The sequence below is a fragment of the Ruditapes philippinarum genome, unplaced genomic scaffold (genome assembly GCF_026571515.1).
Source record: "Ruditapes philippinarum isolate M1 unplaced genomic scaffold, ASM2657151v2 ctg391_1_1_1_1, whole genome shotgun sequence".
NCBI lineage: Eukaryota > Metazoa > Mollusca > Bivalvia > Venerida > Veneridae > Ruditapes > Ruditapes philippinarum.
The window spans coordinates 35625-50493 of NW_026855204.1; the positions used below are offsets into that span (position 1 = coordinate 35625).

General features: G+C 32.1%; 2 protein-coding genes across 3 annotated transcripts in view; one reads left to right on the top strand and one right to left on the bottom strand.

Moving 5' to 3' along the window:
* Nucleotides 1-2: 2 nt before the first annotated feature.
* On the bottom strand, nucleotides 3-1831 carry LOC132742475 (uncharacterized; the record flags this gene model as incomplete). Its single annotated transcript, XM_060730907.1, has 1 exon — nucleotides 3-1831. A coding segment is annotated over one exon (612 nt), but the record flags the coding sequence as incomplete, so codon positions are not given.
* Nucleotides 1832-9273: 7442 nt separating this feature from the next.
* The window catches only part of LOC132742478 (aquaporin AQPAn.G-like), a 48816-nt gene continuing 43220 nt past the window's right edge, over nucleotides 9274-14869 (top strand). The window contains exon 1 of one of the 2 annotated variants that reach the window (XM_060730912.1): nucleotides 9274-9416. The gene's annotated coding sequence lies outside the window, so the exon portion shown is untranslated. Of the gene's footprint in view, nucleotides 9564-14869 lie in introns of both variants that reach the window. The other variant, XM_060730911.1, reaches the window with a different exon arrangement.

A 14869-nucleotide genomic window follows, 5' to 3' on the forward strand; every position in this document is an offset into this window, starting at 1 on the left:
ATAGAATAGAATATTCTATGTATATCTGTGATCTCCTTTGAATGTTGAACAGTTCAAAGTCTTTAAAAGTAACAAATTTCAATATTCAAAAAATAAAAATTAAGCTGCCAATGGTAGAGACAGAGCTTGGTCAGACTGTACAGATGTGCAGGCTGGCCTGGCTCAGTAGTGGTGACAAATGCTGGTCCTTTCAAGGTACCAGCATGTTCAGACATCAGTTTATTTATTGAATAGTAAGAAGGTTACCATTTGTTGAATAAATACTGTAAACAAGGATGACCAACATTTAATGTCATGATTTAGGATCATCAGCAATGTTCAATTTTGAGTATTTTTGACCAGATTTTTTTTTGCCAAGCTATCTTGTAACAACATGAAAAATGATCAGATTAACCAATAGACCAACACTGCACTATATATCAATTGTACCCAGGGAGGTAACTAGTATAACCTTAATGGACAAGGTGGCCACACCTTAGATCTCACTTTGTCTTTAATTAACAACAGAATATGGCAGGAATGCACATTTTTAATGAAAATTATAAGAAAATGTAAATATAAAATTAAAATATAATAATTTTGATAATAACAAAAAGAGGTAGGCATGAAAAATGTTAACATAAAATATGAAATTTGAATAACAAATAATATTGATCATACAGGTGTTTAAATAAGTGTATTCTGAACTTGTTGAATTCATTTACATACACGTGTATAGAAACATAATTTAAACAATTCTTGCTAATTTTCAGTTCAGCTAGTAGACACCTGAATGTAGATCTATATCAAAAATATTTCAGTGAAACAAAAATTGCATATGTATTTATTAATAATAATTATCAAATAAACAACAACAAAAATACAACAGGCAAGATGATTTTTGAAACTGTTATAAATGTACATTAACTGATATAATCTTAATTATATTTTTATAGATCTATATTTATGAGACTTTATTTATCACATATACTGTTAGACATAATGTCAGAATTAATTATGTCAGACCTATATATAATCATATTTTAAACTCCCATCTGGGACTTGGATTGGGATCACATAAGACTAGTCCCAGCTCCCAGAAGACAATTAGAATCTACATTATTCTAAGTTAAAAGAACTACTAAAATTGTATAAATTTTGATATATTCACAGGTGTCTACTGGCTGTTCAAAATTTGCATAGATTTAGATCTACATGTTTGTTAAGACCTTCAGTCCTTTTATTTTACAAGAATGCATTTACTGTCCTGTACTAAGGCACTAAAATTAACAATGTTAACTTCTTCGTCGTCAAAGAACACTACTTGACGTTTATTAATGTTCGTCCCAAACCCAACAGTGTCGTTAGAACCGTAACCATGGCAATGACTATCTATTCCGTCTGCAACATCACCATCGACAAAGTCTACTGGAAGTTGAATTCCTGTCGTCTGCTGAGAATCACGTTTTGCCTGTGGTGCGGTTTGTGTAACGTTTAAGAAAGTTTCCGCTTTATCATAACCACATATTATAATATTACCTTTTCGCGCAAATTTCCCTGCTTGTATTTCAACCTTATCTTCCTCATTTGTGAAGAGTTGTAACAGACCGAGTTTGTTGACTTCGTAAAGAAGAGTTTCTAGGTTTATTTTAGATGGATATATCGCGCTTATCACATACATTTCACACTGTTTCTCTTTTTGCCACCGCAGCAGTCTCTCCTTCTCCACCCGTGAAGATATTTGTCTTTTTTCTCGGTCATACAGTTTTAAAGTATTATCCCAATCAAACACGAGTATGCCTCTATCCGGTATAAGGTCTTCACTAATCTCTGTACATGTATTGAGGCCATTTTAAATACATGTATCTCACTCTATATGTTGAAATCTTAAAATAAGATCATCATATAATTTTCAGTAGTTCTAGATACTATGTATTATATGTGCGCGGATGTAAAATTCACACAACTTAACACTACTTTGTTGCCCATAGTTGCCTGTAAATATTTTATTTAATATTAGATCTGATTAATTTAATTGCTCCATTGCATTAACATAATAAAAACAAGATTCGCATATGCCAGAGGATATAGAAAGGGAAATTACTATCAATGAAAATATCATTTAGATTTGCTTCCCTTGCTTGACTTTCATGTGAACTTACTGTAGGGTTGAAACAAGGGAAGATAATGTCACCTTTGTAAGATTTAGAGCTTTTTTTGCAAGATAATGTAGATTCTGGTTTAGTCATTGATAATATTGTATTAATTTTGTTATTATTTGCAGACGATATGGTAATTTTAGGAAAGTCAAAGGAGGAATTGCAGAAAAATTTAAACCTATTGTATGATTATTGTAGTAAATGGGGATTAGAAGTTAATACTGAAAAAAAACTAAAATTATGGTATTTAGAAAAAGAGGGGGATTATTGTTAAATGAACATTGGACATATAATGGGACAGAGCTAGAGGTAGTGAACGATTTTAAAACTATTTAGGGACTGTTTTTCATTATACTGGAAATTTTACGCTAAATCAGGAATATCTCACTGGAAAGGCTCTTAAGGCATTGAATTTATTAATGATTAATTGTAAAAAGATTAAGTTAAGGCCTAAAGTTTTATGTCAATTATTCGATGCATTTGTTGGTTCGATATTAAACTACGCAGCAGAAATTTGGGGTAATACAAAGTCAAAAGTTATTGAACGAATCCATCTGAAATTTTGCAAACATTTATTAAAGGTTAGAAATAGTACTTGTTCTGTTGGTGTGTACGGTGAATTGGGCAGATACCCATTGTATATTAAGCGTTATGTAGCCATGATAAAATATTGGTTAAGATTAATAAATAGTGACAATATTTAATTAAATCGTGTTTATGTAATGTCATTGGAACATTGTAACAAAGGTTTTAAAAACTGGGTGACCAATGTTAAAGCTCTATTATGTGACTTCGGATTTACGTATGTTTGGGACAATCCATGCGCTATTGATAAAAATTTTGTATATATATTTAAGGAGAGAGTGATCGATTGTTTTATACAAGGATGGAATGTAAATAAGGGAACTAGCGAAGTGTTAGATTTGTATAAAAACTTTAAAAATGTTTTTGGATACGAAGCATATTTAGATATTTTACCTAGTTCATTAAGATGTTACATTACTAGATTAAGAATTTCAGCGCATGCTCTAAGACTGGAAGGTATGCCAGAAATAGAATACCTAGAAACGAAAGATATTGTCAATGTTGTCATTCACTAGATTTAGAAGATGAATACCACTTTGTTATTATATGCCCTATCTATTCAGATTTACGTAAAAAATTAATAGCAAAATATTATTATATCAAACCACGGATTTATATTACAGGGATCGGACACTCCCAGTTAACCCTATATAAATGCTTAAATATCTTGTCGTGCACCCGATAAAGATACATCGATCGATAATTTACCGGCGCTAAGCGTAAACTTGAAATTCTATCAATATTAATGATAATATCCAAAATATACCCCCAATACAGTATAAATAATTTATAGTATATAGGGGGTATATTTGGATAGTATCATTAATATTGGTTATTTGATAGAATTTCAAGTTCCTGTGCGGATACCTACTTTACAAAATACCATACAGCTTTTTCCATTTATTATCCGATTTTGGAAATTTAAAGTTTATTTTAAAGAAAAATACTTGTTTAATTCAAATATCTAATTTATTTTTTAAAGGTTCAGTTTATCTGTCCGCAACGACAATTAAAAAATTAACTTGACGAAATCCGCGGTAAATTTACATGTTTTATATAAAAAGCAGGTATTTGAAATTTATTATTACGGTATCATAATAATTTCAATATCAAAATAAAAAAGAAGCCGATGTAAGTTATTCACAGATGATCAAAGATGCAATATTTAAGATTTATTGGGTTATGTAGTCAAATTTATTTATTTGTAATATAAATCCGTGATCAAACCAAGTGTATATAAGTTTTTAGAATTGTTACAAACAGAAAATAAGACTGCTCTTTATAAATTAGGGTTATACTGTAAAAACGCAATGTCTATAAGAAATTCGATTATTAATATTACGGATTAGTGTAATATTGTCTTGAAATATTGAACGTGCCTGTTAGTGTTTATATGGTTGCTTTGGTCAACCAGACTGTGTTAGTTTGTATATATGTATGTTTATAGTTTGATGTTGTAAATAAGATGTTATTTATTATAAGCCTAATAGTGTTTATATGGATGTTTCTGGTCAACCGTACAGTTCTAATTTAATAGATGATTAGTTATATTCAGTTATGAAAAGACACTTAACAAAAATGGTCTCATAGGTGTATCAATATTTGCCCGATCATGCTGAAATTTTCAATAAATACAGAAAAGAGACAGGCTATTATTTTTATTTGTTTTCTTTTTTCATTCAAGATAAATTTTAAGATACATTTCTAAAAAATGTGAGTGCGTGTCGAAAGTCGATGTTGCAAAATGATGTTTTTAAACCGTGTGTGCCACTCCTACTGTGCATCACAGCCTTGGAGCGTCGTCGCATCAATGTAACATACCGTTGGAGATAATTTTGGGGTCGGCGAGGAATGTTATAAACGCTGCCAGTTACTCTGTTATGAAGATAAGCCTTCTTAAGCCTTGGTATTACATTGCGGTGACCACCATGCGTTGCGCAACCTCCAAATGATATAAACATATAATAAGTAAAAAACAAATATGCAATTACGTTCGTCTTTGGAAGGAACTGAATTTAAATGATTTTCAGCTTTTACAATGCAATTGAGTTTAGATAATTATATAAACAAATTATTTTTTACCAGTCTCTGATTGGTGTACTCCAGCGTAGACCAATCCTAGGGCTATGCCACGCTGTTGAATAGATAATGTACCCATATGTTATGTTTTTCTGATATGTGGATCTCTGTTGTATTCGAGAATATCATGTGCAATTTTCTTTCACGCATTCACACAATTTTTTCGTGCATTGTGTGAATTTTGTACGTTCACGGTTGAACGCGCCGCATAATTAATTTTGACAAGTTTGAGCACGGGAAAAGTGTGGAAATGCAGCCAATAGTCAGAACCCAAAATTTTGTAAATAAATATTGATGAACAAAAAAGTTATAAGGACATAAAAGGTGCACACTTATAAGATTTGTTAAGTGTATATTATAATTAAGCCAAACATTGTTGAAAAGATAGCAAACTTTATATGGATGTTTCTGGTCAACCGCACAGTTCTTATTAAATAGATTATTAGTTATATTTAGTTATGAAAATATCTTATAATTAGCCAAAACATTGTTGAATATAGTGCAATGAGCGTTTTATAACTCGAAATATACAATATGGACAAGACTACATTAATTAGCTCCCTTGCGAAATCTAATATAGTATACTATATATAGTATATAGTTAGATATCGGTGTTTATTACGTATGTATAGATAACTTTATTACAAGTGACACAATAATGTATGTGAAATTCACGCTATCTTTGTCAACATGTTCGTAACTCAATATTAAACTATGTAATATATGTTAAAATGATTATGTCAAATCCTATACTGAAGGAAACAAATTAGATTAAACTGTTCACCTTCAAGAAATTTGCAGACTATCCATTGAGTTTGTGATTGTATATATGTATGTATGAATGAATGTATTATGTAATTGTCTATGTACTTTGTATACGTCAAAATAAACTTTCTGTTCTGTTCTGTTCATATATGTGAAGCCGACGAGGAAATATTCTTCAATTAAAAAACAAAACAAAATATATGTGCGATGTTTTCCTTCGATAGAGGAATCAAATTATATAAGTTTGAAAAAACTGCTGCGTGAAAGGAATGAATATTGTTAATCAAACATTATTATAATGTCTGAATATTGTGAAATAATCAAATCAAATTTTTATTTTTTGATTTGTAGTGTTAATTTCATCTGGAGTCTTCCCAAGAAAAACAGATCATTTGCAAACAAAAGGTGAATAAGAATAATATCATCAATATTTAATTACCGAGCTGCTTTAACAAGATTTCGTTTATCGTCACACAGATTGTAGATGGCATAAACCGCATCCGATTCCAAGGAATGAACGCAAATGTATCTTATGTAACACACTAGAAGACGAATTTCATTTTCTTTTAGAATGCGAATTATATAAAGATTTAAGAATAAGATATATAAAACAATATTTTCGAAAAAGACCGAACATTCCAAAGTTTGTTGAACTTCTTTCCAGCGACCAAAAGCAAATAAATACTTATTTAAAGCCATGGAACGCCGTAACATAGTTTTATATTAAATGCGAGTCACTTTTCTCCACAAAATATATTTTAACATTTTTCTCTTGTGGAAGACTATTTTGATATATTAAATAATATTATTGTATGCGTTTGCTGTGTGTGTGCGCGCGTGTGTGCGTGCGTGCGTGTGCGTGTTCGAAGTTGAATACTCACGTATACTTTCTGTATTTTTCAAAATCTTGTTGACGATGTCTTTAATAGGTGTAGAACTGTTTGAAAATTTGAGAAGATTTACATAACAGCATTTATATCTTATTGATTGATACTGTTGTTTCACCAGTTGCCTCTTATAGTTGGCAAAATGATAATGATTGCATGCAGTGATATGATTGATATTTTTTACGATTACATACATTTATGATGATTTATACAGAATTGGACCGCCACTGATTATTTTGTAAAAAAAACAACATTGTATTATATATTTGTATATATGTACTCACAGGCATTTGCCTTTTATTCAATAAAATTATTTATCATCATCATATTTACACCTGATACACACACTGTAAAGATGTTGGTAATATTCAACAATTAAATGATACAGAATTTCATATATAGTGATGGAGAGTTAATTAACAACAATGATTTAAGAAAAAATACTCTCACTAATAACACAGTTTGGTAGAATACTGTAAACCAATCCGATTTAAGTCAGCTCCTAATTAACGCTTCGCTTTACATGCAAGAACTTAAGTAGAACTGTCACATTGAGTATAAACATATATGATACAAGAAATCATTTGAATTTTGAACATAAATTTGTAACAATATATCAAAATTCAATTTTTAGTACTAACAATAATGTTCCTGTTTTTAATATATTTATATTACAATGTATTTTTTTTTCAGAAATCAATAATCATTATCGCGATTTTTAAGTAATACTAGAACAAGCAGTGTAACAATATATTTGAGCCGCGCCATGACAAAACCAACATAATGGGTTTGCGACCAGCATGGATCCAGACCAGCCTGCGCAAACGCTATAACAAGTAGAGAAACTGATAGCGAACAGCATGGATCCTGATCAGACTGCGCGGATGCGCAGGCTGGTCTGGATCCATGCTGGTCGCAAACCCATTATGTTGGTTTTGTCATGGCACGGCTCATTTATGTTTAGATAAGAAATGGCACATTTAGATTATATATCGAATACTAAATTTAAAAGGTCTCAAAATTAATTTGAAAGAAAAAAAAACAACAAGAAAACAACGGTTTTTTTTATAATTATTATAATTATTCTGATTAACTTCACTTATTGTAAATGAAATGCTGATCAGTTCATTTCCGATCTAGATTTTTTTTCCTTATGTACTTCGATTTTTTTCTGCCTACCTGTTAATTTTGCCGATGTTTCTTCATAGTTGGAACGTTCTGAAATAATGTCTAGTTCAGTTTCAATCAACATGTAACATGACTTTTATTACTTATAGACCTTTGTTACAGTATGGTGTCAAAATTACATGTTTTTTTTTTTTGTTTCTTTTTTAAAAATTTTACTACGCTTTATCAAGAACTGTCCATTTTCTATAAAAAAAAGTGGATTTTTATACCACCAAAAATAACGATGTTAAGCAACATCAGGATATACTCTGGTCGCATGATGCTGGTGGTAGCGTTCGTATCTCTGCTTGTACTCGGAGGAGGATATATGTTGTCCTCGGAGATTTATGTTGTCCTCGGAGGATTTATGTTGTCCTCGGAGGATTTATGTTGTCCTCGGAGATTTATGTTGTCCTCGGAGGATTTATGTTGTCCTCGGAGATTTATGTTGTCCTCGGAGATTTATGTTGTCCTCGGAGGATTTATGTTGTCCTCGGAGGATTTATGTTGTCCTCGGAGGATTTATGTTGTCCTCGGAGATTTATGTTGTCCTCGGAGATTTATGTTGTCCTCGGAGGATTTATGTTGTCCTCGGAGATTTATGTTGTCCTCGCAGGATTTATGTTGTCCTCGGAGGATTTATGCTCAAGTGATTTATTCATGTTGTAATAACATACTACCTTTAGTTGTCATTTCAGTAAAATATTGAAATTTACTACACAGTTTTATAAAACATATTTATTTATGCAAAATTAGGTTTAAACAACAATATCCATTTGATATCAATATATATATATATTATATGTGTAATAAATGCTGCGGAAGAAGGCCGAAAGCTACGGCAATAAAATTTTGTTACCGAAGTACCATTGTTGTAAATATAAAGCAAACAACATATTAGGGTCTATATGACAAAATGTCATCTTTACTTATCAACTACGTGTTATTTGGATACGTTGAAAGAAATGAAAATTTAACTTTTATAAGCAGCAGTTATAGGTGTATTTGTAATTTTATGTATTTCGGTCGCCTCAAATGTTTCACTATTCTTAAGTGTTTACGGGTGTTTTCTTTCCTTTCTCCTTTCTTTCTTTCTTTCTTTCTTTCTTTATTTATTTCTTTTCTTTTCTTTCTTTCTTTCTTTCTTTCTTTCTTTCTTTCTTTCTTTCCTTTCCTTTTCCTTTCTTTCTTTCTTTCTTTCTTTCTTTCTTTCTTTCTTTCTTTCTTTCTTTCTTTATTTCTTTTCTTTCTTTTCTTTCTTTCTTTCTTTCTTTCTTTCTTTCTTTCTTTCTTTCCTTTCCTTTCCTTTCTTCTTTCTTTCTTTCTTTCTTTATTTATTTCTTTCTTTCTTTCTTTCTTTCTTTCTTTCTTTCTTTCTTTCTTTCTTTCTTTATTTCTTTCTTTCTTTCTTTCTATCTTTCTTTCTTTCTTTCTTTATACAAAATACGAAACTATACAATAACGTTTCATGAACATCGTATATTATTTCTCTAGTCAAAGTGAACGGACAATGTACGTGTAATAATGACCTGAGTTAATTTTGTCAGATGGGAATTCACATATGAAAGCTTTGCCCTTTACCAACAAATATCCCTTGCCCGTAATTTAGCTCATGGCGAGTAAATGATCTAATATAATGTCTATATATATTCCAGCAGCCGACAGTTAATAAATCTCTCATTTCAGCGCAGTAGCTGTTAAATGTAATAAATATTTACTTTTTAAATTGTAAATATATAAAAGCTCACTGGATTCTTTTTTAAAGTTAAAGCATTGAGGACATCAAATCGGAAAGGTTAGTTTATATAAATTTTGTAGTCAAATAATTTTGTAACGCATAAGGTGTGTGAAAAATAGTACAAAAGTAAAACAAAACGAAAGTTTTCATCTGGTGCCTTGCAATAACTGGGAATATATTTTTAAAAGACGTATTCAATAAAAGGTATGATTTTTCATTGTGCACTTTGTACTTTTGTTAATATAACGGGTTGAATTTTTAAATGATGTCTATAAAACAATTTATTCAAAACAGGGACCCCATTTTAGGCTGTCAGTGTATTATTTAACAGAACTGCCAAAGTAAAAGCCAAAAAAGAATAGCGCGTTATAGTCAAAATACTTCCGATTTGGTGACCGGCATTTATCGTATGTTTAAAATGTCACGCGCTATCTGTTTAATTTGTTTACAAGCTTTGCTGAATATTTTAATATTCTATATACTTAAATTTGAAAAAGTAGTATCTGTCGGATAATGCTGTTTTTTTTAAACTAAGGTTGTTTCAACATTTATATTTAACCAGTTATATTACAATAAATAAATGTTTCCAAGTTTGCAATATCAATAGGCAGACAAGATGTTCACGATTCGGCATTGGTTGTTACTTCGTGGCAAGTTATCTCAACGTTTTTATCAAAAACCCTTGTATATTAAACGTACATGATCTTCGTTTTCGTTGATAGACATAGAAAAAAACAACAATTTCTGTAGATAATATCTGTATCTGACAAGTTTGCTTCTTTAAAAAGAAGCATGCGAGAGGTATTTTTGCAGCTGTGGAAGATTTGTTTAATTCGAAACTATTTGGGGATATTTTTGCATAAAAGGCGCAATTGCTTATAAATTACAATTATTTAACAAAATAGAATATATATATTGAATATAGTATCATAATGAAAGTTTGTTTTACACTTCATTTTTTAATGTTTTGAAAGATTATTTGCCGGAGAAATGGACTTTTTTCTTGGCGCATTAGGGATACTTTTTCTACAAAGGGAACAATTTATGTTATGTCATCAAAATAAATTTAAAATAAATGATATATATATATTAAAAGTAGTATCAAAATAAAAGTTTTTTAAAAAATTTAATGAGCAAATTTTCGGTTAGTGTTTTTTAGTATATGGAAATGTTTTCTCTACATTTTCCAAAACGGGCATAAAGTATGTTAATCAAACAATTTTAAGTCCTAGATTTACATAAAAAAATGTTAATGATTGGAATAAACAGTATAAAAAGCTGAATGCCTCCAACCACAATATTTGAAGAAAATCAAGCTCGAGTAAAATTTGTGCCATTTGCGCCAAAAAATCTCCGTTGCGTTATTTAGTCATACCGGTTTAAACGAAACTTCGGTACACTGTTCACTCGGTCATATAAAAGTGCATGGTGATATCGTAGCAGTAATGTCCACTGTTACTATTTATCGGAACATGAAATAGTAAAACAATACGGTAATCGATTTATAGCGAGCTCGACGAGCTGGCCCGAAGGGCCTGCTCGCAAAGCGAGCTTTACGGTAACGCGAGTACCTGCTAAGTGATGGTTTAGAAAACTTTCGTCCAAAGTACCTTATTGGACACATCGCAACCTTTCGAATTTAAAAATAACAATAAAAACTGAGGAATTCTGACTGAAAACGGATGTGTAGACTGGTCACCCGCGCACGTCTATGGGAACCATAATTGGACAGGGAACCAGAATAACGGAAGCTGTGTATAAAAATGAAAATCGAAGGCGCCATTTTGTTTGAAATCTGATAAATAAAAACAATTTTTTGTCGAATTTTGTTGTGAAAACTATCTAGAATGAAAGAAAATGGTCTAACTAAGAAAAGGAATCCGAACACCAATATCTTTTATTCAGTCGTTAACGCTGTACAGACGTTTAAAATATTGTTTACTTGACGTCACAATGTAGCGCCAAACAGCACGTGCAAAACAAACAAATCAAGTACGCTATGTTAATGTCGCAAACGTTTTAAGTTTTACATTTATTTCACTTTAAATAATCTTTATTTCGCTTGAAAATTTATAGAGTGAAATAAAATAAACAAAGTTTTATCAACGTTTTCAAAACTCGTTATTCATTTCACGACAGGGGCGGAGCCATAAATTAACACAGTACGTGTGACGTCACACGCACTCGTTACTGCATTTGAAATAAAAATTAGCGATTATTTCATGCTATTTCACGTTAAAAGTACATCGAGCTCGCTTTAAGGCTTTGCCTTTTTCATATTACAGTTTTAAAGATTAAAACGGAATTAAACATCCACGTAGCGCTAAGTAACGTAAATAATATTTGCCGAGTTTTCTATGTACCGATTTGTTTACTTCGATGTTAGTTTTCCGTTTAAGTGAAGCGGAGCATGCGCATAACAGTTTTTTGTAGACTGCTCCTAATGATTTTACGCTTTAAATGAGGTTTATTCACTACAATCAGATACGCAAAAATGGATGCCGCCAGCAATCAGTCTGAACACAGTGGAGAGGTCTGATGACATCTCAACGTAAATTATATACCAATTTTGTTTTGGGTGTGGAGGGGGGTGGTGTTTTGGCAAAAATTCTCTATAGGGTAAATGTCATACCCAAACTCCTCACAGCGGTTACGTCACGCTTTGCTACTTTAACCACTGCCACCACTGAAATCACGTGATGATAGTTGTATCATGTGACAAAAACATGGCGGCCAGTTTCAGAACGCCAAGGATCCCGTATCAAACTGGCAGATTTATAATTACATCCTTACAAGACAAAATAAGTTCAAGACACACAATTTGTTATCACTTTAAAACAAGTGCGGGATCAATTTTTTTTGTGTAATCGTTCAATAACTGTTTATATTCTGCCATTGTTACTATGCATACGGTGTCACAGTGAAAATATCTTTCGTTATGTTTACAGAATAATTTTTATAGGTATATTTTTTTACTTTCTTGTACATTAAGCATAACTATTTAACGAAAGAAAACTAAAATGATATAAAGTATTCTATTTCAAAATTAAAAGTGAAAAAAATATATCCGGCTATATTCGACCGAATTTACTTGTGGTGGCAGTGGTTACTGTACAGATCAGGGGAAGTAACCGCTGCGAGGAGTTTGTGTCATACCCAGTTACATATCTACAGAGACTTGATGTTGAATGCATAAGACAATAATTATTCAAGTATTCATCAACGATGATATCTATGTTTCACATAAAGTACAACGTAATATTGAACTATATTTCAGTTTTCGTTTTCATTACTAACACATTTTTTCTTCAAATAATTTGATATAATAAAAGGTTATATGAATGTCTGTTGTTCTAGATGTTATAAGAGTGAATTTTGTCCTCTTTCAGTTGCTTTTTATTCCCACAATTGTTTTAGATTAAATACGTAAAATGGCGAGAAACATCTCCAATCGTGTGTAAATTAGGAAAAACAAATGCCAGTTTAAATTAGGCAAAGCAAATGGCCAAAACAAAATGCCAGTATTTCCGGTTCGTTGACATTTACATTACCAGTTACGCCTGTAAGGTTGTTTCGTGCTGAGGGCATGGACAGGACAAATTGTTAGATTAAATACTTAACAAGATTGGAGGAATGTCCTTTTAAGGTGCCACTGTTAAAATAGGTATTATCTATGATAAACGCTTTTATATTGGCCCAAAATCACCAATAAGGCATTATCTATGATAAACGCTTTTATATTGACCCCAAATCACTAGTTAGGCATTATTTGTGATAAACGCTTTTATATTGACCCCAAATGACCAATAAGGCATTATCTATGATAAACGCTTTTATATTGACCCCAAATCACCAATTAGGCATTATCTATGATAAACGCTTTTATATTGACCCCAAATCACCAGTTAGGCATTATCTATGATAAACGCTTTTATATTAACCCCAAATGACCAATTAAAGCATTTCATGCATGCAAACCGTTTTAGAAATACCGTGTAGTGCTCATTGTCTAGCACTTAGACACGATGAGACGCCATGGAGTGCGGACAGTTTGCAAGGATAGTAGTGTACAACAATCGTTTCGTCAGCCTGCCTGCAACGTGACCAATTATATAACAATCGGGTCATTCACGCGTGACTGATCGCGAACAATGGGGGATAACGCACCCTGGTATCAGTTTCAATGACCGGAATGTAGGTCAAGCCCATCCTTTTTACGTAACAATGGGGGTGTATTATATGACTTAAAAATTTCCATGACGTCACTAGCTTAACCCACATTCGGTCGAGTCACAGTCCTACTCTAATTGATAGGGGTCGTAACACTTTGCCCGCTGCCCATATCGCATTACGTCTGAGACACCTTTATGTCACGGAAACTCCAAACAACTTTAGTTTAAAAAACAAAACGACGGATATAATAGTAGTATATATTTTCGGTGTTGACAGTTTTATGTAAATTGGTAAACTTGTCAGTGAGATAATACATAGTCACTGGTTGACCTGGTTTTCACAAAAGAACAAGTGCTTATGTTTGTGATACTGTTTGTGAGCAGTTGACCTAGCAATGAATGGAAAAGGTGTGGCTAAATGTTCTGCTACGAAAAACCGGAAAGGTCCGTTGGTCAGCCTACCTTGCACGGCTGGCACGGTCACGTGACCAATTATATAACAATGGGGTCATTCACGCGTGACTGATCGCGAACAATGGGGGATAACGCACCCTGGTATCAGTTTCAATGACCGGAATTTTGGTCAAGCCCATTCTTTTTACGTAACAATGGGGTGTATTATATGACTTAAAAATTTCCATGACGTCACTAGCCCAAACTCACATTCGGTCGAGTCACAGTCCCACTCTAATTGATAGGGGTCATTGCACTTTGTGTGCTGTCCTGTAACATAATAGGTGACAATAGGGGGCTGCGGTTTAAAGGTGAGTAACATGCATTCCATACGAGGTCAAAGTGACGCGATCATTGACAATAGAGGACGTGAAACACCTTCATTCCATAATTTCGTATTATCTCATATTTATTTATCTTACGATATCCTTACCAAAATTATTTAAAGGTTAACAATAAATAAAGATTTTAATCTATAAAGCAAACCAGCGTTTTATTAAAATATTATCTCCATTGAAATAAATCTTGTTTCGGGTATTAAGTTGTGCGCAGGCCGTGGGAATGTAGAGAATAAATATAGAAAAAATAAACTTAACAATTTGTTTCAGAGTTTTTTATATCACCTTTACAGTACACCGAATTTTTTTTAACACCTTTAAGTTAAATTTTTGTCACTGTTGTACACCATATTAAATTACCACTAATCTTGTTTACCAAATTATACGCTCCCTTCGCAGCTCACTAAATACACCCACGTTACTAAATACACCCACGTTACTTCGATAGTGGAACATTCGACCGATGCGCAGTAGTTACTGTGCCGCTATGATAATGAGTGAGAGTGATGTTGCATTTTTTGTGTACACAAAAGTTTACAACCTTTGT